Source organism: Narcine bancroftii, chromosome 5 (genome assembly GCF_036971445.1).
Source record: "Narcine bancroftii isolate sNarBan1 chromosome 5, sNarBan1.hap1, whole genome shotgun sequence".
NCBI classification, from domain to species: Eukaryota; Metazoa; Chordata; class Chondrichthyes; order Torpediniformes; family Narcinidae; genus Narcine; species Narcine bancroftii.
The window spans coordinates 84,460,041-84,478,910 of record NC_091473.1 but is presented as its reverse complement, the minus strand read 5'-3'; the positions used below and the strand labels follow the sequence as shown (position 1 = coordinate 84,478,910).

General features: G+C 38.5%; 1 protein-coding gene across 3 annotated transcripts in view; it reads left to right on the top strand.

Moving 5' to 3' along the window:
• The window catches only part of trmt1l (tRNA methyltransferase 1-like), a 65,201-nt gene that overhangs the window by 10,902 nt on the left and 35,429 nt on the right, over positions 1–18,870 (top strand). For 2 of the 3 annotated variants that reach the window (XM_069938169.1, XM_069938170.1), the window contains exons 5-7: positions 11,384–11,448; positions 13,423–13,552; positions 16,215–16,341. In XM_069938169.1, the coding sequence (XP_069794270.1) occupies positions 11,384–11,448; positions 13,423–13,552; positions 16,215–16,341 (322 nt within the window). Of the gene's footprint in view, positions 1–1,961; positions 2,084–11,383; positions 11,449–13,422; positions 13,553–16,214; positions 16,342–18,870 lie in introns of all 3 variants that reach the window. The other variant, XM_069938171.1, reaches the window with a different exon arrangement.

Sequence of the window (18,870 nt, the reverse complement as noted above, 5' to 3'; positions counted from 1 at the left end):
CCGCTCCCTGGCATGCTTCTCGGCAACGTGCGATCCTTGGCTTAAAGGCTAGAGAGAAATATTATTTATTGAATATTTTATTTCTTATTTGTTAATGCTTCTTATGGAAAGAGTTTAACCAAAACTATTATTAAACATTTATTTTAATAAGAAAAAGTTTAACATTACATATGTTGAGAGAAAACATGCAGATGTTGTTGAAAATTTTCAATAAATATTTAGTTCGGCCCTCGACTTAGTCCAAGTTTTTAATTTTGGCCCTCGGTGAATTTGAGTTTGACACCCCTGTTCTAGAGCAATGAAAACTTTATATCGTGATTCAGCTTAAACTTGGCAATCTCTTGATTTGTTTTTATTTTGACAAAAATTAGTTACGATTGATACCATGATCGTATCATAAACAACCGTACTACCACAAACCTTTACATTTCTTCTGCCATTTAAGAAGGTGGCAAATTATGAAAATGAGGTACTCGATTGAATTGATCTTTAACCAATTAATAGTAAGAAAGATCTTTACACAAGAATGAATGTTGGAATGGACCTGAAATTGACAGTAGAGAAGATGGAAACGTATGCCTCTGTGCACACAATGGAAGAGTGGCACTGCAAAAACATAATGCTGACATCATCACTACGAAGGACAGTGCTTATGCCCAGAGAACTCAGTGGGGTGGGGTGGGGGGGGGGGTGGGTGGAGGAGGAGGAATCTCTTCAACAAAAGGGCAAGTTTAGGTACTTGGTCTTTGCTTCAGAGGATAATTTGTTATTCCAAATGTGTTGTGCATCTGTGAGCCATCATTTAGTGAGATTTAGTTATGACTTTGCATACGAAATCTATTGATTGTTTTGAGTTTTTGACTCATTGAAAGCCAGGTTTTCTCTCGAATTTTATTTTTGTTTCTGCCTTGGTTTTGAATGAAATGGAGAGTACGTAGGAGGTAAACTATAAAATCTGCTGATGTTGGAGTCTAGTATTGTACACAAAAGTGGAGAAACTCAGTAAGTCATGCAGCATCCATAGGAAGTTTTAAAAAAAAAGCAGTTGATATTTCTGCAGGAGTGCAGAAAATCGAAAAATCACTTAATTAAGCACCAACAGTAACACCAAGGATTCTCCAGTGGCCAAGCACTTCAATTCCACATCCCATTGCCACATATCTATATCTTTGCTCTTTTGGTTTCTGCAAACACTGGCTGAGTTCCTCCAGCAGCATTTCTGTGTTTTTTTTACACTGACGCATCTGTCCATGGCCTTTTGGACTATCAATTTATGGCCACCCTCAAATTGGAGAAACAACACCTTGTATTGTTTTGTCAAAGTTGACCCATACTGTAATAAAACAAACAACAGCAGAACCAAAGAGCGTATAATCATTTTTTATATTCTCACGCTAACGGGAGTGAGGAGTACAAAGAAAGCGTAAACAATGTAACTCATTCCCTGCACGGAATCTCACCCAAAGTATACAGTATTCTTACTCAATGCTTATAGCCTTTAGATGTGTGCCTAGGTGCAGTTTTTTATTTGGCAATCTAATGTTTTTGCGAGTTCTGTCCTTTGCAATTTCTGTGATTTACAAACCAGCATTCCAGTAATGCTGTGCTTTGGAGCTGCAGACTGCTTAATCTACTAAACTGTTAACTCTTCATTGGCCTACTTACACATAATTATTTTACATTTCCTCCTTTTATCATTCCATGATAACTTATTTGGTCATTAAAATTTAGATTTCAGGTTTATTGTCAGAGTACCAATATGACATCACATACAACCCTGAGATTTTTTTTTCCTGTGGGCATGGCGCCGCTGTGAATATCTAATTAGTGCAATAAATAAACTGTACATAGCATAAAACATGTAAACTAAAAAGAACTGTTAACAAACTGCAATAAAGAGAAAACAAAAGGAAAATCAATAAAGTGCATAAGTAAGATCATTAAATGAGTCTCTGATTTAGTTTGTTTAGAGAAGTCTAAAGGTGGAAGGATAGCAGCTGTTCCTGAACCAGGTGGAGCGAGTCTTGTGGCACCTATACCTCTTTCCTGATGGCAGCAGCAAGAACAGAGCGTGTGCTGGATGGTGAGGGTCTTTGATGATTAAATATAGAACAATACAGCACAGTACAGGCCCATTCGCCCTTGATGTTGTGCCAACCCATTTTTACCTTTTTTAAAAAAAAAGGTACTAAACCCTTCCTTCCCCATAGCCCTCTATTTTTCTTTCATCCATTTGTCTGGCTAATGGTCTCTTAAATGTTTCAGTGTTTCAGCCTCCACCACCATCCCTGGCAAGGCATTCCAGGCACCCACAACTCTATTTATATATTTTTTTTAAACTCTGATGTCTCCCCTAAACTTCCCTCCCTTAACTTTGTACATATGTCCTCTGATGTTTGCTGATTCTCCCCTGGGAAACAAGTGCTGGCTGTCCACCCTATCTATGCCTCTCATAATCTTGTAGACCTCTATCAAGTCTCCTCATCCTTCTCTGCTCCAAAGAGAAAAGTTCCAGCTCTGCTAACCTTGCCTTGTAAGACATTTTTCCCAATCTTGGCAACATCCTGGTAAATCTCCTCTTCACCCTTTCCATAGCTTCCACATCCTTTCTATAATGAGGTGACCAGAACTGAACACAATACTCCAATAGTCCTACTGTAGAGTTTCAACTTGACCTCTCTATCCTGAACTCAATCCCCTTATTAATGAGGCCCAGCATCCCATATGCCTTGAGGGATGTATGGATTTGGACCCCAAGGTCCTTCTGTTCATCCACATTCTTAAGGAACAGACCATTAAACCTGTACTTGGCCTTCTGGTTTGTCCTTCCAAAATGCATCACCTCACACTTATCCAGATTGACTTCCATCTGCAAAATTTCTGCCCATCTCTTGTAACCCTAGACAACCCTCAGTTCCATCCACAACTCCTCCAACCTTCATGTCATCTGCAAACTTACTGACCCATCCTTCTGTCGCTTCATTCAGGACATTTATAAAAATCACAAAGAGCAAGTGTCCCAGAACAGATCCATGTGGCCCTCTGCTAGTCACTGACCTCCAGGCAGAATATAATCCACGCAACCAAGGTTCCAGTAATCTCATGTCTCATGGCTTTCTAGATGAATCTCTCATGGGGGACCTTGTCAAAAGCCTTGCTAAAATCCATGTAGACCACCTCTTCTGCCCTGTCCTCATCAATTTTTGTTACCTCCTCAAAAAAATTCAATTAGACTCTTGGGGCACGACCTTCCCTTCACAAAACCGTGCTGACTATCCTTGAATTGACTGTATTTCTCCAACTGCTCATAGATCCTATCCTTAAGAATTCCCTCCATTAGTTTGCATACCACTGGTGTAAGACTCACTGGTCTATAATTCCAAAGATTCTCCCTATTACCTTTTTTAAATAAGGGGACTACATTTGCCATTTTCCAGTCCTCTGGAACCTCCCCTGCTGCTAAAGAGGATTCAAAGATCATAGCTACTGACCAAGCTGTCTCTTCTCTCACTTCCCACAGCAACCTTGGGTATATCAGTCGTAGTGTTTTAAAGAAGATCCAACACTTTCTCTTCCTTAATCTTCACATTGTCCAGCAAACAGGTTATATTTCAACCTCACCCTGATCAAGGTCCTTTTGTGAATACTGATGCAAAGTCTTCATTGCTGCTGCTCTCCGATTGCAGCACTCCCTGTAGATGTTTTGAATGTGGTTTACCTTCCCATTCTACACCCTGTTTGCAACTATTCATGTGACCTGTAATCTGCAGACATCTACAGCAAAACATCTAGTGTGTGTTTCGAGAACAGCATGACCTTGGTCTTCATGTCTTGCAGCTGTGCTAACAAAAGAAAACCATTTCTTTAACAGACTGTAATGTTTTTCCATTAAAAAATATTCTTTTTAAACCTCCTTTTGCTGCTGAAATTTATACAAAGAAGCAGATAAAGCAAATCAATACAATCTCTGCTGTATTCTATAGATAACACTTTCCAGGTTCTAGTATTTCCTAACTTCAAAGTGTGTCATCTTCAAAGAAATGTGGGGACGATATTCCGAATTACTATCTTATTAATCTAGTCAACCAAACTAATGTAGATGCAGCTTTAAGTAGGTTTAATTCATTTATAAAATGGATAAACATTTTGCATTAAGATTTTCATAACTGGAACTTTTTTTCACGCGGTTTGGTCAATCTTTTTGGAAGAAAGTACAATTGTTTCTGGAATACCTGTATAAGATTAAAATGCCTTTAGATCCGACAGTATTTTTATTGGATAGTTTGCAACCTCTGAATGGTCTGGGATTAGATAAATTTCAACTTGCTTTTGTATATTTAGCATTATCTGTAGCGAAAAAAGGTATTGCTAGTACGTGGAAAGATACAAATATGATTGATATTAGATGGCATAATGAGATGGAATATTGTTTAATAATGGTAAAAATCACATGTTTCACGTGATAACTATAGGTTTTTTATTAATGTGGTTGTTATATTCAGAATATTTTTGATTTACAATGATTAGATCTTAATATGTATGCTTAATTTTTCTTTATTTTTTTTCTCTCTTTATGGCTCTCCTTAGGAGAGTTGGCTGAAAGGGGGGGGGGGGTTCTCTTTTTATCTTTTTTCTTTTATTTATATATATATATCATTCATGTTTATATATGTTACTTATGTGTTTTGAACAAATAAATAGTTTTTTTTAAAAAGATTTTCATAACGATCAATAAACAAAGGATATACTGTATTTAAAGATATAATGATATTCAACTTTAAAGTGATCATACAAGATGAAATAAGACAAATTCAAAGAAAATTATCTTAAGTTCACGTCTCCTTCATAGTTTGTCAAAGAATGGGATGCAAGCTCTTAGTCTGCGTGGATATTATGAGATGGGTATAAAATTAAGGCTTTAACTTTTACATTCCGGTCCCTAATTATTATAATAGACATAAATGGCTAATCTATAATAATTACTATTACAGATACTAAAGTAAATATGTTAAGTATAACATTAAAAATGAAAACTTTCTGCTTCTTTGTAAAAGAGAGATTTTAGTAATAGGTCTATTTAAGAAACTAGTCTTGGTTGTAATCCGCACTTGCCGAACGAAACCTTTCTTATCTGGAATCGTATCCACGATTATCCCCAGCAACCAAGAATTTCTTGGTGCAGAATCGTCCATGATAATTACAATGTCTCGACATACAAAATTGCATTCATCTTTAGATAATTTTTGTTTTTCTTGTAATAATGAAAGATATTCTTTAATCCATCTTTTTCAAAATAAATCCGCAATGAACTGCGCTTGTTTCCATCTGCATCTTACATAAATATCTTCTTTCTGAAATTGACCCAGAGGCATTAAAGGATTAGATTTAAGAAGTAAGAGATGATTTGGTGTAAGTTCCTCAATGTCATTTAAATCGACAAAAATTGTCATTATTGGTCAACCATTTAAAATAGCATCGATTTCGTATAATACTGTCTGAAGATTGTCGTCATTGAGTATTTGACTATTCAAAATGAAATTAAGAGTTTTTTTGATCTTTCTCACATACCTCTATGATGTGATCCTGTGGATAGATTAAATATTCAATTTCTTTTTGAAGTAATACATCATGAATTTGATGTTGATTCCAATTTTGAATTGCTTTTCATAACTAATTGAGCTCCTGTAAAGTTAGATCCATTATTAGAACGTAATTCCTTTACTTGACCACGTCTGGTGATAAAACGTAGAAGAACATTGATAAAGGAGTCTGTATCAAGCGATGATGCTATTTCAATATGAATTGCTGTCATAGTCAAACAAGTAAAAATAGCTCTGTATCATTTTTCAACACTTCTTCCTCGTTTTACTTGTAAAGGACCAAAATAATCAACTCCCGCATATGTAAATCAGTGTTCATCAGGTGAAACTCTGTCTTGTGGTAAATCCGCCATTTGTTGTTGTCCAGGTTTAGCATTTGCACATCGACAATTAACACATTTTGATATAATTCTTTTGATAATATTGAAGCACCAAGTATCCAATATTTCTGGCACAATTCTGTTAACGCAAAGGTACAAAACCTCATAGTTTTGTTATTAATGTATTTAAATACTGATGTAGTATCAGTCCAAAACATAGAATCTGTTAACTCTATCTGTAATTCTCTTCTTAACACAGTGTCCGTTTTGCTCACCATAGTAGCGGCAGTCAATTCCATTCAAGGTGTGGTGGCTGGCTTTAATGGAGCCACTCTGGCTTTTTTCATTATATTTATGTAGTTGCTCTTGGTTATTCCTCAGTACTAAATAACTGACAGGACCAAAACCACCTTCACTTGCGTCAGCAAAATAGTGTAACTGAGCAAATGTGGCAATTCCAAAATCTGTTGATTTCAAAACTTTCTAACATTTTAAGACTCTCAATTCACCCAATCTTGTGCGATGGAATCCAGTACAGTTTCATCCCATCCAAATTTTCTTTTGCACAATTCTTGCAGAATTATCTTGGCTATTAATACTACTGGTGCCAATATTCCCATAGGATCATATATTGAGCTTACAATCAAAAGAATACATCTTCTTGTCAAAGGCTGTTCTTTCAAAACAATTTTGAATTTGAAAACATCAGATTAAATACACTATTGTGCTCCTAGGATTCTTTCGACAGGTAGAACATCACAATTTAAATCGGAATGTTTTATCTCTTTCATTCTTTCTGCCTCAGGAATAACAGCCAACACATCTCGACTATTGCTAATCCATTTCATAAGGAAGAAACCTCCTTTATTACAGATCTCTTTTAACTCATGAAACCACTGAAGTAAGACAGTCATCAATATAGAAATTACTTCTGATGATGTTTATAGTTTGAGAACTAAATTGCTCTTCATTATCTTCAGCACATTTCCTGAGGGCAAAATTTGCACAACTCAGTGACGAAGTTGCTTCAAATAAATGGATTATCATTCTGTATTCAATCATATCTTTACTGTAATCGCCATTAGGCCGCCACAACAATCATAGAAATCATGATCTTCTGATGGTACTTTCACTTGATGAAACATCACTTCAATATCTGCTGCAATTACAATAGGCTCTTTACAAAATCTTATCAGAACACCTATTAAGTACTGGTTAAGTCAGGACCTTGTAAAAGTTGAGAATTCAATGAAACTCCTTAAAATGATGCTCCACAATCAAATACTATACGTAGTTTCTCTTTTTGTGGATGTATATCTTTCTACCAAGATATCTTCTGATACCTTTTCTACATAACCCTTGGCTGTCATGTCCAACATGACATTGGTATATTCGAAATGAAAGGAAGAATTTCTCTTGAATTTTCTCTTCAAATTCAGTATACGCTGTTTTGCAATTATTTTTTGTCTGGCATACAAGTTTATTTTTTCTTCAAAGGTAATGCTATACAGTAATGACCATCAACATATTTAACAGAATTTGAAACTAAATCTAGAAACTTTGAAACTTCTTGAATATCTTTGAGACATTCGGGTAAATCAATTTTAAACTGTTGTTCCCACAGATCATTAAGTTTGACAACTGAAATGCTGTTGATATTTACATTTAACGCCTCCTGATTATTATTCATTTTTCCTCCTAATGGTCCATAATTGTCCATCAAAATAACATTCTCACGGCATGTTATTTTGACTCCTTATTACTTCTATAGGTTTGAGAGCTTTTGCTACATCTAATCCAATTAACATCTTGATTTTAGCATCAATCTTAGGTAAGCAAATGTCTTTTAGATGATCCCACTGTATGATAACATCCTGATGGGGAAATATTCTCCTTATGTATAGTCTTGTGAGTATATACACTTATAAGATCACAAATTCATTACCAAGGTTAGTCCTGTGCTCGTGTGTGGTGTAATTCTCATTTAAAAAAAGGTCAGAAGGAGTACTTTCAATCAGTTTAGTCCTTTTCTTCAGTTAGTTTGGTCAACTTATTTTTCAATATTGCATTTGCTCTTTTAACAGTTCCAGCAGCCTGTAGATGATGGGTGCAGTGCAATTGCTGTTTTATTCTGAGATGCTTGTTTAGTTCTTCATTTACTTTAGCAGTAAAATGCAGCCCATTGACTGAAATAATAATGGTTGGGAGTCCAAATTGGGATATTATTTCCTGTAATATGATTCCTACCGTTGCTTCTACTGTGGTATTTACTCTTGGTGTTGCCTAAATACCATCTACTAAGAAGATCAATAATAACAAGATCGGACTTGTAGCTATTCACTGTAGACAATTGTATAAAATCAATCTGTATTCACTCAAGCAGTTTCGTAGGCATTTGCGTCCTATCCGAAGGGAACTTAATTGCATGGCCAGGATTATTTTTATGATAAATAATGCATTCCTATGCCTATCTTGGTGACTCTTTTCTCAAATTAAGGTGCCACTCCGTTTGTAATGCCACTCCTACCATTCCCTCCTTACCCAATTGTGTCATTCCATGTACATAATTAAGCAACACAGGTAAGCATGCATCAGGTACACAAACTTGTCCAGCAGGGGTGGTTCACAACACCTAATGGCCTGAATATGACTGAGATTGTCTGATTTTTGGAAGCTCAGCAGGCTCAGGACTGGTCAGTACTTGGAGAGGAGACCTCCTAGGAACACAAGGTGCTGTAGGTTTCTGTGAGGGGCACTGGATAAAGTGGTGACTCTCTGTCTGCCTTACAGTTAAAGAATTTCATGTATGTTACATTCTAAATGTAGTATTACGTGACCATAATGGAACCTTTACTTTTATAACTGAGTCTCGGGATTTCTGACGCATCCCCGCTGTTTCCATAGTTCAATTTGATTTGTAGATGTGTCCCCCTGAAGTTTTAATACACTCCGCATGTCAGGCAGAGCTCAGTCTATTCAACAGTTGTTTTTATCCATCTGAATAGATAATAAGGGTTCAATGGAAAGCTGCAGCCTTTTTGGTTGCATCCACGTGGGCATTCCCCAGGGAAATGAGGTCCTGGGCTTTATTGTGTGCATCACATTTATTGCTAGGTGGGTGGGTTGTGACAAAGAAACCAACAGGTTAGACACAAATGTCACTGTTTTAATAGGGGCACCTAAGGAGGTCAAGAATCCACGATGCTGCCACGACAAACCGAAATCCTGGGCAACTCCAAACGTGTATCATGGGTCTGTGTAAATGTAAAGGGTATATCCTTTAATAGAGGTGCACATTGGAGCAAAGAGTTCAACTTGTTGTGCAGAGAGGGGATGATGGAAGAGTGCAGCGTTTACCATTGTATCGATATCTCTTTAGGGAATGGCATGTGTGATCTGTTTTTGGACACCAGGAATCCAAATCTGGTGGCACTGGTTCAGGTACATGCATCCCTGATTCATAATCAAAACTAATTCTGTCTGCTTGCAAGCATATTTCAGCACAGCACATCCTTGCTTTCTTGGTCTAATTGCTGCACGGTAAAACATTGTGACCTTCGCATTGTACTGCAAGCAGTAGTTCACAATCAAATTAAAATCTTCTTCAAATTGATCAGATGTCCAATATTGATATCTTCAAGCTGTTTCTTCATTGTTTGGAAGTCCATTGGCTTTGATGTGATTCTGAGACTGCAAGTGGGACTGTAACCACTGAAGGAGTGGAACACCATTTCTTGACTGTCGCTTTTATGTCCAATAGCTATGAAGCTGCCGCCTGAATTGGCTTTTATGTTGAGTTGATAGTCGGCCTGCGATATTACTTAATCTGTCAATTTAATTTTTCAAAGCTCTAGTGAAGCAGATCTCATCTTTGTTTCAGACACTGCAACATGTTATGTAGTATGTTAACATATCGGTCAGTGCTCTTTTGGATTCTTCTCTTTGACAGCTAAAGGATGCTCCATGGTGCTTTCTAGCTCTTTTCAAGAATCAACCCTGCCCATTGAAATGCAGCTGTTCATGAAAGAGGAGATTCATTCCACTGAATGAAGCACACTGGAGGGCAGGTTTCACATTGCTGCTAATGGTACATTCAACTTGAGTTTTTTTTAAACCCCTTCTTCCTCACACCCTGCACAGTATCATTACACAAACAAAAGTGCTCTAGGACCCTGGAAGGTGGGAGGCAAACTTCTTTGTCTCTATTTTCAAAATGAGCAACAATTTTCTGTCAAAGCTGAGTCTGAAACCACGTTCAGCTACTCCTCCTCCTCCTTCAACATAACTAGCAAGAGTTGGGCCTTGGAGTATTTGCTCCGGGTCTTGGGGGGCTGGTGATTGTGGTGGGGGTTGTGGCTGCTGGGATGCATATGGAGGTGGTCTTGCCCACAAGGAATCTTCCAATTCCTCATCATTCTGCAAGAATAGAATTGCCTTGCTTGACAATGGGTCTTTGGGGTCATCTTGTTCCAATTATGTTTGGCCATTTTATTGATCACTAGTGTTGCAATACATCTTCAACCTTCAGATGCACCCTCCTTTGTGTATACTACTATCCCTCTTCTACTTGCATTGATCCCCCTACATTCTTTACCCATAATAATTGCTCCACTTTCTTTATTACCCTCACTGACCGTATATCACCGATCGACCATTCTTTGTTGCCTAACCTTTTTTTATTAATGCTGCAGACAATTGTCGATATTCCTTTAGATGTTTTGGTTGCAAATAACACATTTGTTGCACCGAGGACCCCTCATAACTTTTATCTAATCCTTGTCCCATTTTACCATGTGTCTATTGTCTGAATTACAAATTTTCTGGCCTTCTCTGCCAGCAATCAAATTTTAAATTTAACCCAGACTTTGCTTGTTTCATGAATATGTATTTTAAACTAACCCTGTAGTACTACTGTAATCTTCCAAACAAGCTTATTCCATATGAACTCTTATTATTACCAAACAAACTTCTTATTCCAAATGAACCTGTACATTTCCTCCTTTTGTCTTCTGGTTCTTTTTCGGATCTCAGCAGGGAACCAGGTCTACCCGTGTGTCCCAGCGAGATCCTGCTGACTACTACCATGCGGTAATAGAACAAACAACAGCAGAACCAAAGAGCGTGCAATCACTTTTTATTGTCTTACACTAGCAGGAGTGAGGAGTGCAAAGAAAGTGTAAACAATATAACTCATTCCCTCAAACAAAGTACACAAGGATCTCGCTCAGCTTATATAGTCCTTTAGTTGGGTGTAGTTTTAAATGTTTTTTTAGTTTGGGAATCTAATTTTTTGCTACTTCTGTCCTTCGCAGTTTCCTTTTTTTACCTTTTAGAATTGACATGATGATAATTGATCATTTTTGCTTATTTTGTATTCTGCCGGTATTTTGCCAAAAGAGCCAGTCCATTGCAGATTATTTGCTTCCCCACTGACTAATTCTTGCTAAATTCACTTTGCAACAGGTTACAGAATGTGTATCTGTCACTTAGCTTGCCGACGAATGAAAACCAACCTCAATGGAGAACAGGTAAATGGAATATTGGGTGATAATATATTATGATGTTTTCTAAATGTTCCCAACCATTCACTATTATCTTAAAAATATAAACCATAGATAAATAGTTAATTGTCAATGTTCTCTTAAACTGCCTTCCTACTTTTCAAGGATCCTTTATTGTCATATACACGAATAATCAAAATTTGCCTTTAAACTCCCTCAAAGAGGCACCAAACCAAGAAGAGAGAAACCAAAGAAAATCCCTTCAGAGACATTGGGTGTCCATGGATCCTGCCACCTCCCCTTGTACTCTAACCTCCAAGGCCATGAAGCTGAGCTTCAGATGCCTAAATCGCCATCCATGGCCCCTAGTTCAGAATCCTCGACACGATTAGAAGCTGTCAGCTTTGGCTCGCCTTTGGCACCCTCACTAATCCAATACCTGGTTCCCACAAACCACTCTCCAGCAACCTGTAGCTGATGTGAGGCTTTTAGCCACCAAGCACCGCATTGGTCTGCTGCTGCGGTCTCCATTCATGTTCACTGTTTGCTTCACTGTTTTGATATTTGTGAAAATATGATGCATTGATTTCTGCTATGGATGCTCTCATCATGTATGTACTGGTAATTTATCAGAACAATGAAACTCATCATTTCATCCAGGGCTAGCAGCTCAATGTTCCAGCTATCGTTGCTTCAGATGCGATAGAATGGGGGGGCTGGGGGGGGGGCTGGGGGGGGGGCATTGCTCGTCAGGGAAAATGTCACACCTGTGCTCAGACAGAACAGACCAGAGGGTCATCCACTGAGGTTATATGAGTGGAGCTGAGGAATAGGAAAGGTATGACCATACTCATGAGGTTGCCCAATAGTCAACAAGAATTAGAGGAGCAAATCTGGGGAGAGTTAGCAGACAGCTGCAGAAAACATAAGGTTGTGGCAGAAGGAGATTTTAACTTTCCACATATTGACTGGGACTCCCATACTGTAAAAGGGCTGGATGGCTTGGAGTTTGTCAGATGTGTTCAGGAAAGTTTTCTAAATCTATATATGGAGGTACCAACTAGAGACAATGTAATACTGGATCTTTTAGGAAACGAGACAGGATGGGTGACAGAAGTATGTGTAGGAGAATATTTTGGGTCCAGAGATCATAATGCCGTTAGTTTCAAGTTAATTATGGAGAAGAATAGGTCTTGGCCTTGGGTTGAGATTCTAAATTGCAGAAGGGCTAATTTTGAGGCAATGAGAACGGATCTAGAATGTGTGGATTAGGATTCAAAGGTGAAATTTTGAGAGTACAGAGTTTGTATTTTCCTGTCAGGATTCCTGCAAGGTTAGCAGGCATAGGGAACCTAGGTTTTTGAGAGATATTGGGGATCTGGTTCAGAAGACGAGAGATATGTATAATAGGTATAGGTAACATGGAGCAAATGAAGTTCTTGAGGAGTATAAAAAATGCAAGAAAAATCTCAAGAAAGAAATCAGGAAGACAAAAGAAAATGACATGAGGTTGGTTTGGCAGACAATGTGAAGGAAAATCCTCAGGGTTTCTACAGGTATATTAAGAGCAAAAGGATAGTAAGGGGAAAAATTGGTCCCCTTGAAGATCAGAATGGTTAGCTTTGTATTGAACCAAAACAGATGGGGGAGATCTTAAATCTTTGTTTTTTAATCAGTATTCACTTAGGAAACAGGCACAGAATCATGGGAAGTAAGGAAAACAAATAGTGAGGTCATGGAACCTATACAAATTAAAGAGAAGGAAGTGCTTGCTGTCTTAAAACAAATAAGAATGGATAAATCCCCAGGTCCTGACAAGATATTCCCTTGGACCTTGAGGAGGCTAATGTTGAAATTTCAGGTGGTCATTTGCCATCAATATAACTATCCTAGTTCAGTTAATCATCTCTAAATACCAATGCAGTGGAAATTTATGTCGAATGGATATAATAAAGTTCTCAATGACAGGACTTCTGATTCAATGTACATTTCTGCGTTCAGGTGCCCGTGCGGATTGGAGCACACTATCATTGTATTGTCTGTTCAGCCACTATTGCACGGAGAACAGATATGATCAGTCACATAACACGACACTTGAATAAAGGAGATACAGAAGCCAGCTTCACTGGAGGTGCGTGGAATAGGGTTGGGTCATTACAAATAGAGGGAAATTAATTTTTTCTGTACTTTTTCGAATATATACATTAAAAAACTAAGGAGCACCTATTGCCCCAGCAACCATCTCTAATTGATCTAAGCTGTTCAGTCTGGGCAACCGAGGAGACAGTTGCAACTTTATTCTGCATCTACTTCTGGACTCTGAAACCTCAGCCAGACCTACTCTTTAGTCCCTCCTGCAGGAGAATGTGTCCACACTCACATCTGTTGAATGATCACATTTACTCATGAAAGTTTATAAAAAAAAAAAAACTGCAGATGCTAGAAATCTTAAAACATAAGCAGTCAATGGATCAGGCAGAATTTATGGAAAGAGTTCCAGTTAAAGTTTCAGATTGAAGACCCTTGGAAAAACAGGATGAGGGAAAATAAGTTTTAAATGCAGAATGGGTAGGGAAGGAATGATGAGGGAAAACTAAAATGTCTTGAATAGCATGAGGTCAAAGTGGCTGTAGGGATAAGGAGTTGAAGTTATCTTGTCAGATAAATGAAAGCAGTTGGAGAACACTAAGGAAATTCAAAGCTGTAAAATGGCCATTTCTGCTGCAGTTCATCCATCTGTAATATTAAATGTTTCCTCTCTCCACCAGCATGGCCTCTGCCTTTCCATCCTTTCCCAAACACTTCAAAGCTAAAAACAAACTTACTTTCTCTTTCCCAGTTCTGGTAGAGAGTCTTTGATCTGAAGTTAATGCTGTTCCTCGTCAACCAATACTATGTGATCTGCTGAAAGTTTCAATCATTTTCTAATTTTGTATTCATAGAAATATGAATGGAAATGAGGTTCAGTTGTTATTTTGGATGCCTTTCTTGATAAATAAGCACCATGTCTTCCTGTTCTCTATCAGATGGCAACCAAAACAGCAGCAAAGATGCCACACTTGGTGTCTCCAGCATTAAAATTGTTCTTGGATTCTATGTCTGGATGTCATTTGAGTGCCTGATGAGCCTGAAGCTCACAGATGAATATGAGAGAATAACTCCATTCAATTAAATCCAACAAGGAATTCATTTAAAAAGCAAGAAAGTGACAATAAGTTTGTGCATACATCTGGCTTTTTGGCTCATGAATTTGAAATTCATTTGAATGCTATTGAAAAGCATGATACTATATGGGAGTTTAACATCACAAATACAATGTACAGAAGCACTGAAATTCTTCTTGCTGCAGCCACACAGTTACAACAACTGTGTGACACATTATCTCCAATTGTATAAATTAAATTAACTACTATACAGGAAAAGAGATAATAAATAGAAAAGAATGTATCATCCCATATTCAGAGTTGCTGTTGATGCAAAATAAAAGCGATGTTTCAATATTGCAGGCAAATCCTTTGGTCGTTCCGGAATAGTTTGATTATGGTTGGAGTTGTACAAAGAGATTCAAGAGCTTAATACCTGTTTGCGGGGGAGGGGGGGAGAAAAGCTATTTTTCAACCTCGAGGTGCTGAACTACTTCTGTATCTTCTGTCTGTCAGTAGCAGCCAGGTGACATTATGATCATAATGAAGAGGATCTTTACATTTTTGGCTGTTTTCAATGAAATGGAGGGTGGTGCCCATGATGGACCTGGCTGGGTTTGCCACTTTCTGCAGACGCCTTCATTCCTGGGCATGAGTTTCCAAGCCAGGCTGTGATGCAACCAATCAGTTTACTTTCCACAGACCTCTTGTAGAAGTTCAATAGAATGTTCGATGACATGATAAATTCTCTCAGACATCCTAGAAAGTCGAGGCATTCATGTGCCTTCTTCATGGTTGCCTCTGTGTTATTTTCAGGAGAACTCTTCCAAAGATGTGGATTCCTAGGATCTTCATAGTACCAAACCCCTCCACTGCTGTCGCAGCATTGAAGACAGATGTGTGTGGTCCATTGGCCTCCCCTTCCTAAAATTCACAATTCCTTGATCTTGTTAACGTTGAGAGCAAGATGGTTGTTTTGGCACCATACAACCCCAGATTGTTGATCTCTGTCCTATATCTGACACATTTCCCATTATTTGGCCAACAGCAGTGGTGTCATCAGCAAATTTATAGATTGTGTTGAAGCAGAACAAGGTTATGCAATTGTGAGTGTAGATGGAATAGAATAGGGGACAAAGCTCACAGCTTAGAGGTACTTCTGTGTCAGGGTGAAGGAGGTAATGTTGCCAATCTATACTGATTGGAGTCTCCCGATAAGGAAGTCAAGGATCCAGTTGCAAAGGGAGAAAAGAAGTCCCACGTCCCTGAGTTTGATTATTAGCTTTGTTGTTAATATAATATTAAATGCCATCACCCCAGTGTATGAACTTCATTCACCAGCCCTTCCTTTATCTAGAAGGGTGCAGAACAGTTAATAATTTAGAAGTCTCTGTTTCATCTTCATACAAACAGCAAATAGTTTGTTTTCATTTTGCTTGTCATTTTATCAAAGATGAACTACTTCTTTTGTATATGTTACTGAAATTAACAATTACAACACAATTGTTTAAAAATATGACTTGCTTGCTAATCTGATATGGGGAGAGATGATTATATGATTAGTAATTAATAGGAATCTTGTAAATATTTCTCAGCACTTGTTTACCTTTAAATCTGTGTTTAATTTCTCTTTGTCATTCTCAATTGCAGCCACTAGTGGGCACTTGTCATCCACTGAAGTGATGAAAGAAGTTGACACAGATGTTCACGTATTTCCAAACCACACAACTCCTCAAAAAACAGACTCGTTCTTTAACCCAAAAATGAAACCAAACAGGTGATTATTCTAACAGTGAATTACTAAATGAAGCTTCAGCCTGTTACACTGGTGCAGAATTTTTTGATACTTTATAATAATATACCTTGCATGCAATAAATCATTTTTATCAAGTAAATTTATAAGATTGGTGATAAATATTCTACTTCAGTAATATTTTACTTTCAAATTAATATGGTTTGTTTCCAATAGAATATTCTACTTTGAATAATACACGAAAAGATGCAGAATCGGATATTTTGGCCAAAAAAAACACTTTTGTAGCCTTTCGGAAATTTTGGTGCCCACAATTTGGCGCTGGCTTGGCTCCCCACCCCACTCACTGTCTCCTACTGCCTGTACCCCCGGCATTGAACCCCCGGGGGGACATCAAGGTTGGGGGGAGCGACAGTGGCTGTGCCTCTGGCACGAGGTCGGCCCCTGTAGCTCAGAAAGGGAGGGAAAGGAAGAGGAGGGCAATTGTGGAAGAAGACTCCATAGTTAAGAGGACGGATAGGGGATTCTGCGGACGCAGCAAGGAGAACCGGATGGTGGTTTGCCTCCCTGGTGCCAGGGTCCGGGATGTTGCTGCTCGTGTCCCGGATATCCTAAAGTGGGAGGGACAGGTGCCAGAGGTCGTGGTACATGTCGTGGTACCAATGACATAGGGAGAAATAGAGAGGAGGTCCTAAAAAGTGAGTACAGACAGTTAGGTAGGGAGTTAAAAAGAAGGACCGCAAAGGGGGTAATCTCTGGATTACTCCCTGTGCCACGTGACAGTGTGAATAGAAATAGAATGAGGTGGAGGATTAACACATGGCTGAAGGGGTGGAGTAAGGGGCAGGGTTTTAAGTTTCTGGATAACTGAGACCTTTTTTGGGGGAGATGTGACCTGTACAGTAAGGACGGGTTACACTTAAATCCCAGGGGGACCAGAATCCTGGCAGAGGTATTTGCTAGGGCTACTCAGGATCTTTTAAACTAGAATGGTTGGGGGGAGGGAACAAAATAGTACAGAGCAGTAAGGAGAAGGTTAGAATGCAAACAAAGAAAGTGAATATGGATGGGCAGGTGATAGAGAAGGGAAATGCTCTGGAAGAAGATGAAGGGCAATTGGCAGGAAAAGTAAATAATGTTGTTATTAAAGATGAGGGAAAACAGGGATTAAAAATTGGGAAATCTCTGAAATTCATATATTTTAATGCCAGGAGTATTGTAAAAAAGGTGGATGAGCTGAAGGTGTGGATTGATACTTGGAAGTATGATGTGGTAGCGATTAGTGAGACATGGTTGCAGGAGGGATGTGATTGGCAGCTGAATATCCCTGGGTTTCGTTGTTTTAGGTGTGATAGAGTCGGAGGGGCAAGAGGAGGTGGGGTTGCATTGCTTGTCAGGGAAAATATTACAGCGGTGCCTAGGAAGGATAGATTAGAGGGCACATCCACGGAGGCTATTTGGGTGGAACTGAGGAGTAGGAAAGGAGAGGTTACAGTTGTAGGGGTGTATTATAGACCACCCGGAGGGGACCGAGACCTAGAGGAGCAAATCTGTAGGGAGATAGTAGATATTTGTGATAAGCACAGGGTTGTAATTATGGGAGATTTTAATTTTCCACATATAGATTGGGAGACACATTCTGTGAAAGGACTGGATGGGTTAGAGTTTGTGAAATGTGTGCAAGATAGTTTTTTACAACAATATGTAGAGGTGCCAACCAGAGAAGAAGCAGTGTTAGATCTACTGTTGGCAAATGGGATGGGTCAAGTGACGGAGGTTAGTATTGGCGAGCACTTCGGGTCCAGTGATCATAATGCCATCAGCTTCAATGTCATTATGGAAAGAGAGAAGTCAGGGCCAAGGGTTGAGGTTTTTGATTGGGGAAAAGCTAGATTTGAGGAGATGCGAAAGGACTTGCAGGGTGTGGATTGGGACAATTTGTTTTATGGGCAGGATGTAGTAGAGAGATGGAAGACTTTTAAAGATCAGATTTTGAGAGTGCAAAAGCTTTATGTTCCTGTTAGGTTAAAAGGAGGGGCAAAAGGTTTGAGAGAGCCGTGGTTTTCAAGGAATATTGGAAACTTGGTTCGAAGAAAAAGGGAGGCATACATTAGATATAAGAAGCATGGAGTTAAGGGGATGTTTGAAAAGATACATTGAATGTAAGAGGAATCTTAAGAGAGGAATTAGGAAAGCTAAAAGAAGGTACGAGGAAACTATGGCAAGCAGGGTGAAAACTAATCCAAAAGTGTTCTACAAATATGTTAATGGTAAAAGGAAAGCTAGAGACAAAATTGGTCCCTTAGAGAATCAGAGCGGAAAACTGTGTGTGAAGCCTAGAGAAATGGGGGAGATATTGAACAGTTTCTTTTCTTTGGTATTCACTAAGGAGAAGGATATTGGGAGATGTGAGATAAAAAAAGCAAATTGGGTAAATATGGGGAATATAGAGATTACAAAAGATGTAGTTTTAGGGCTTTTGAAGAATATAAAGGTGGATAAGTCTCCGGGACCAGACGGGATCTTCCCCAGGACATTGAGAGAAGTGAAGGA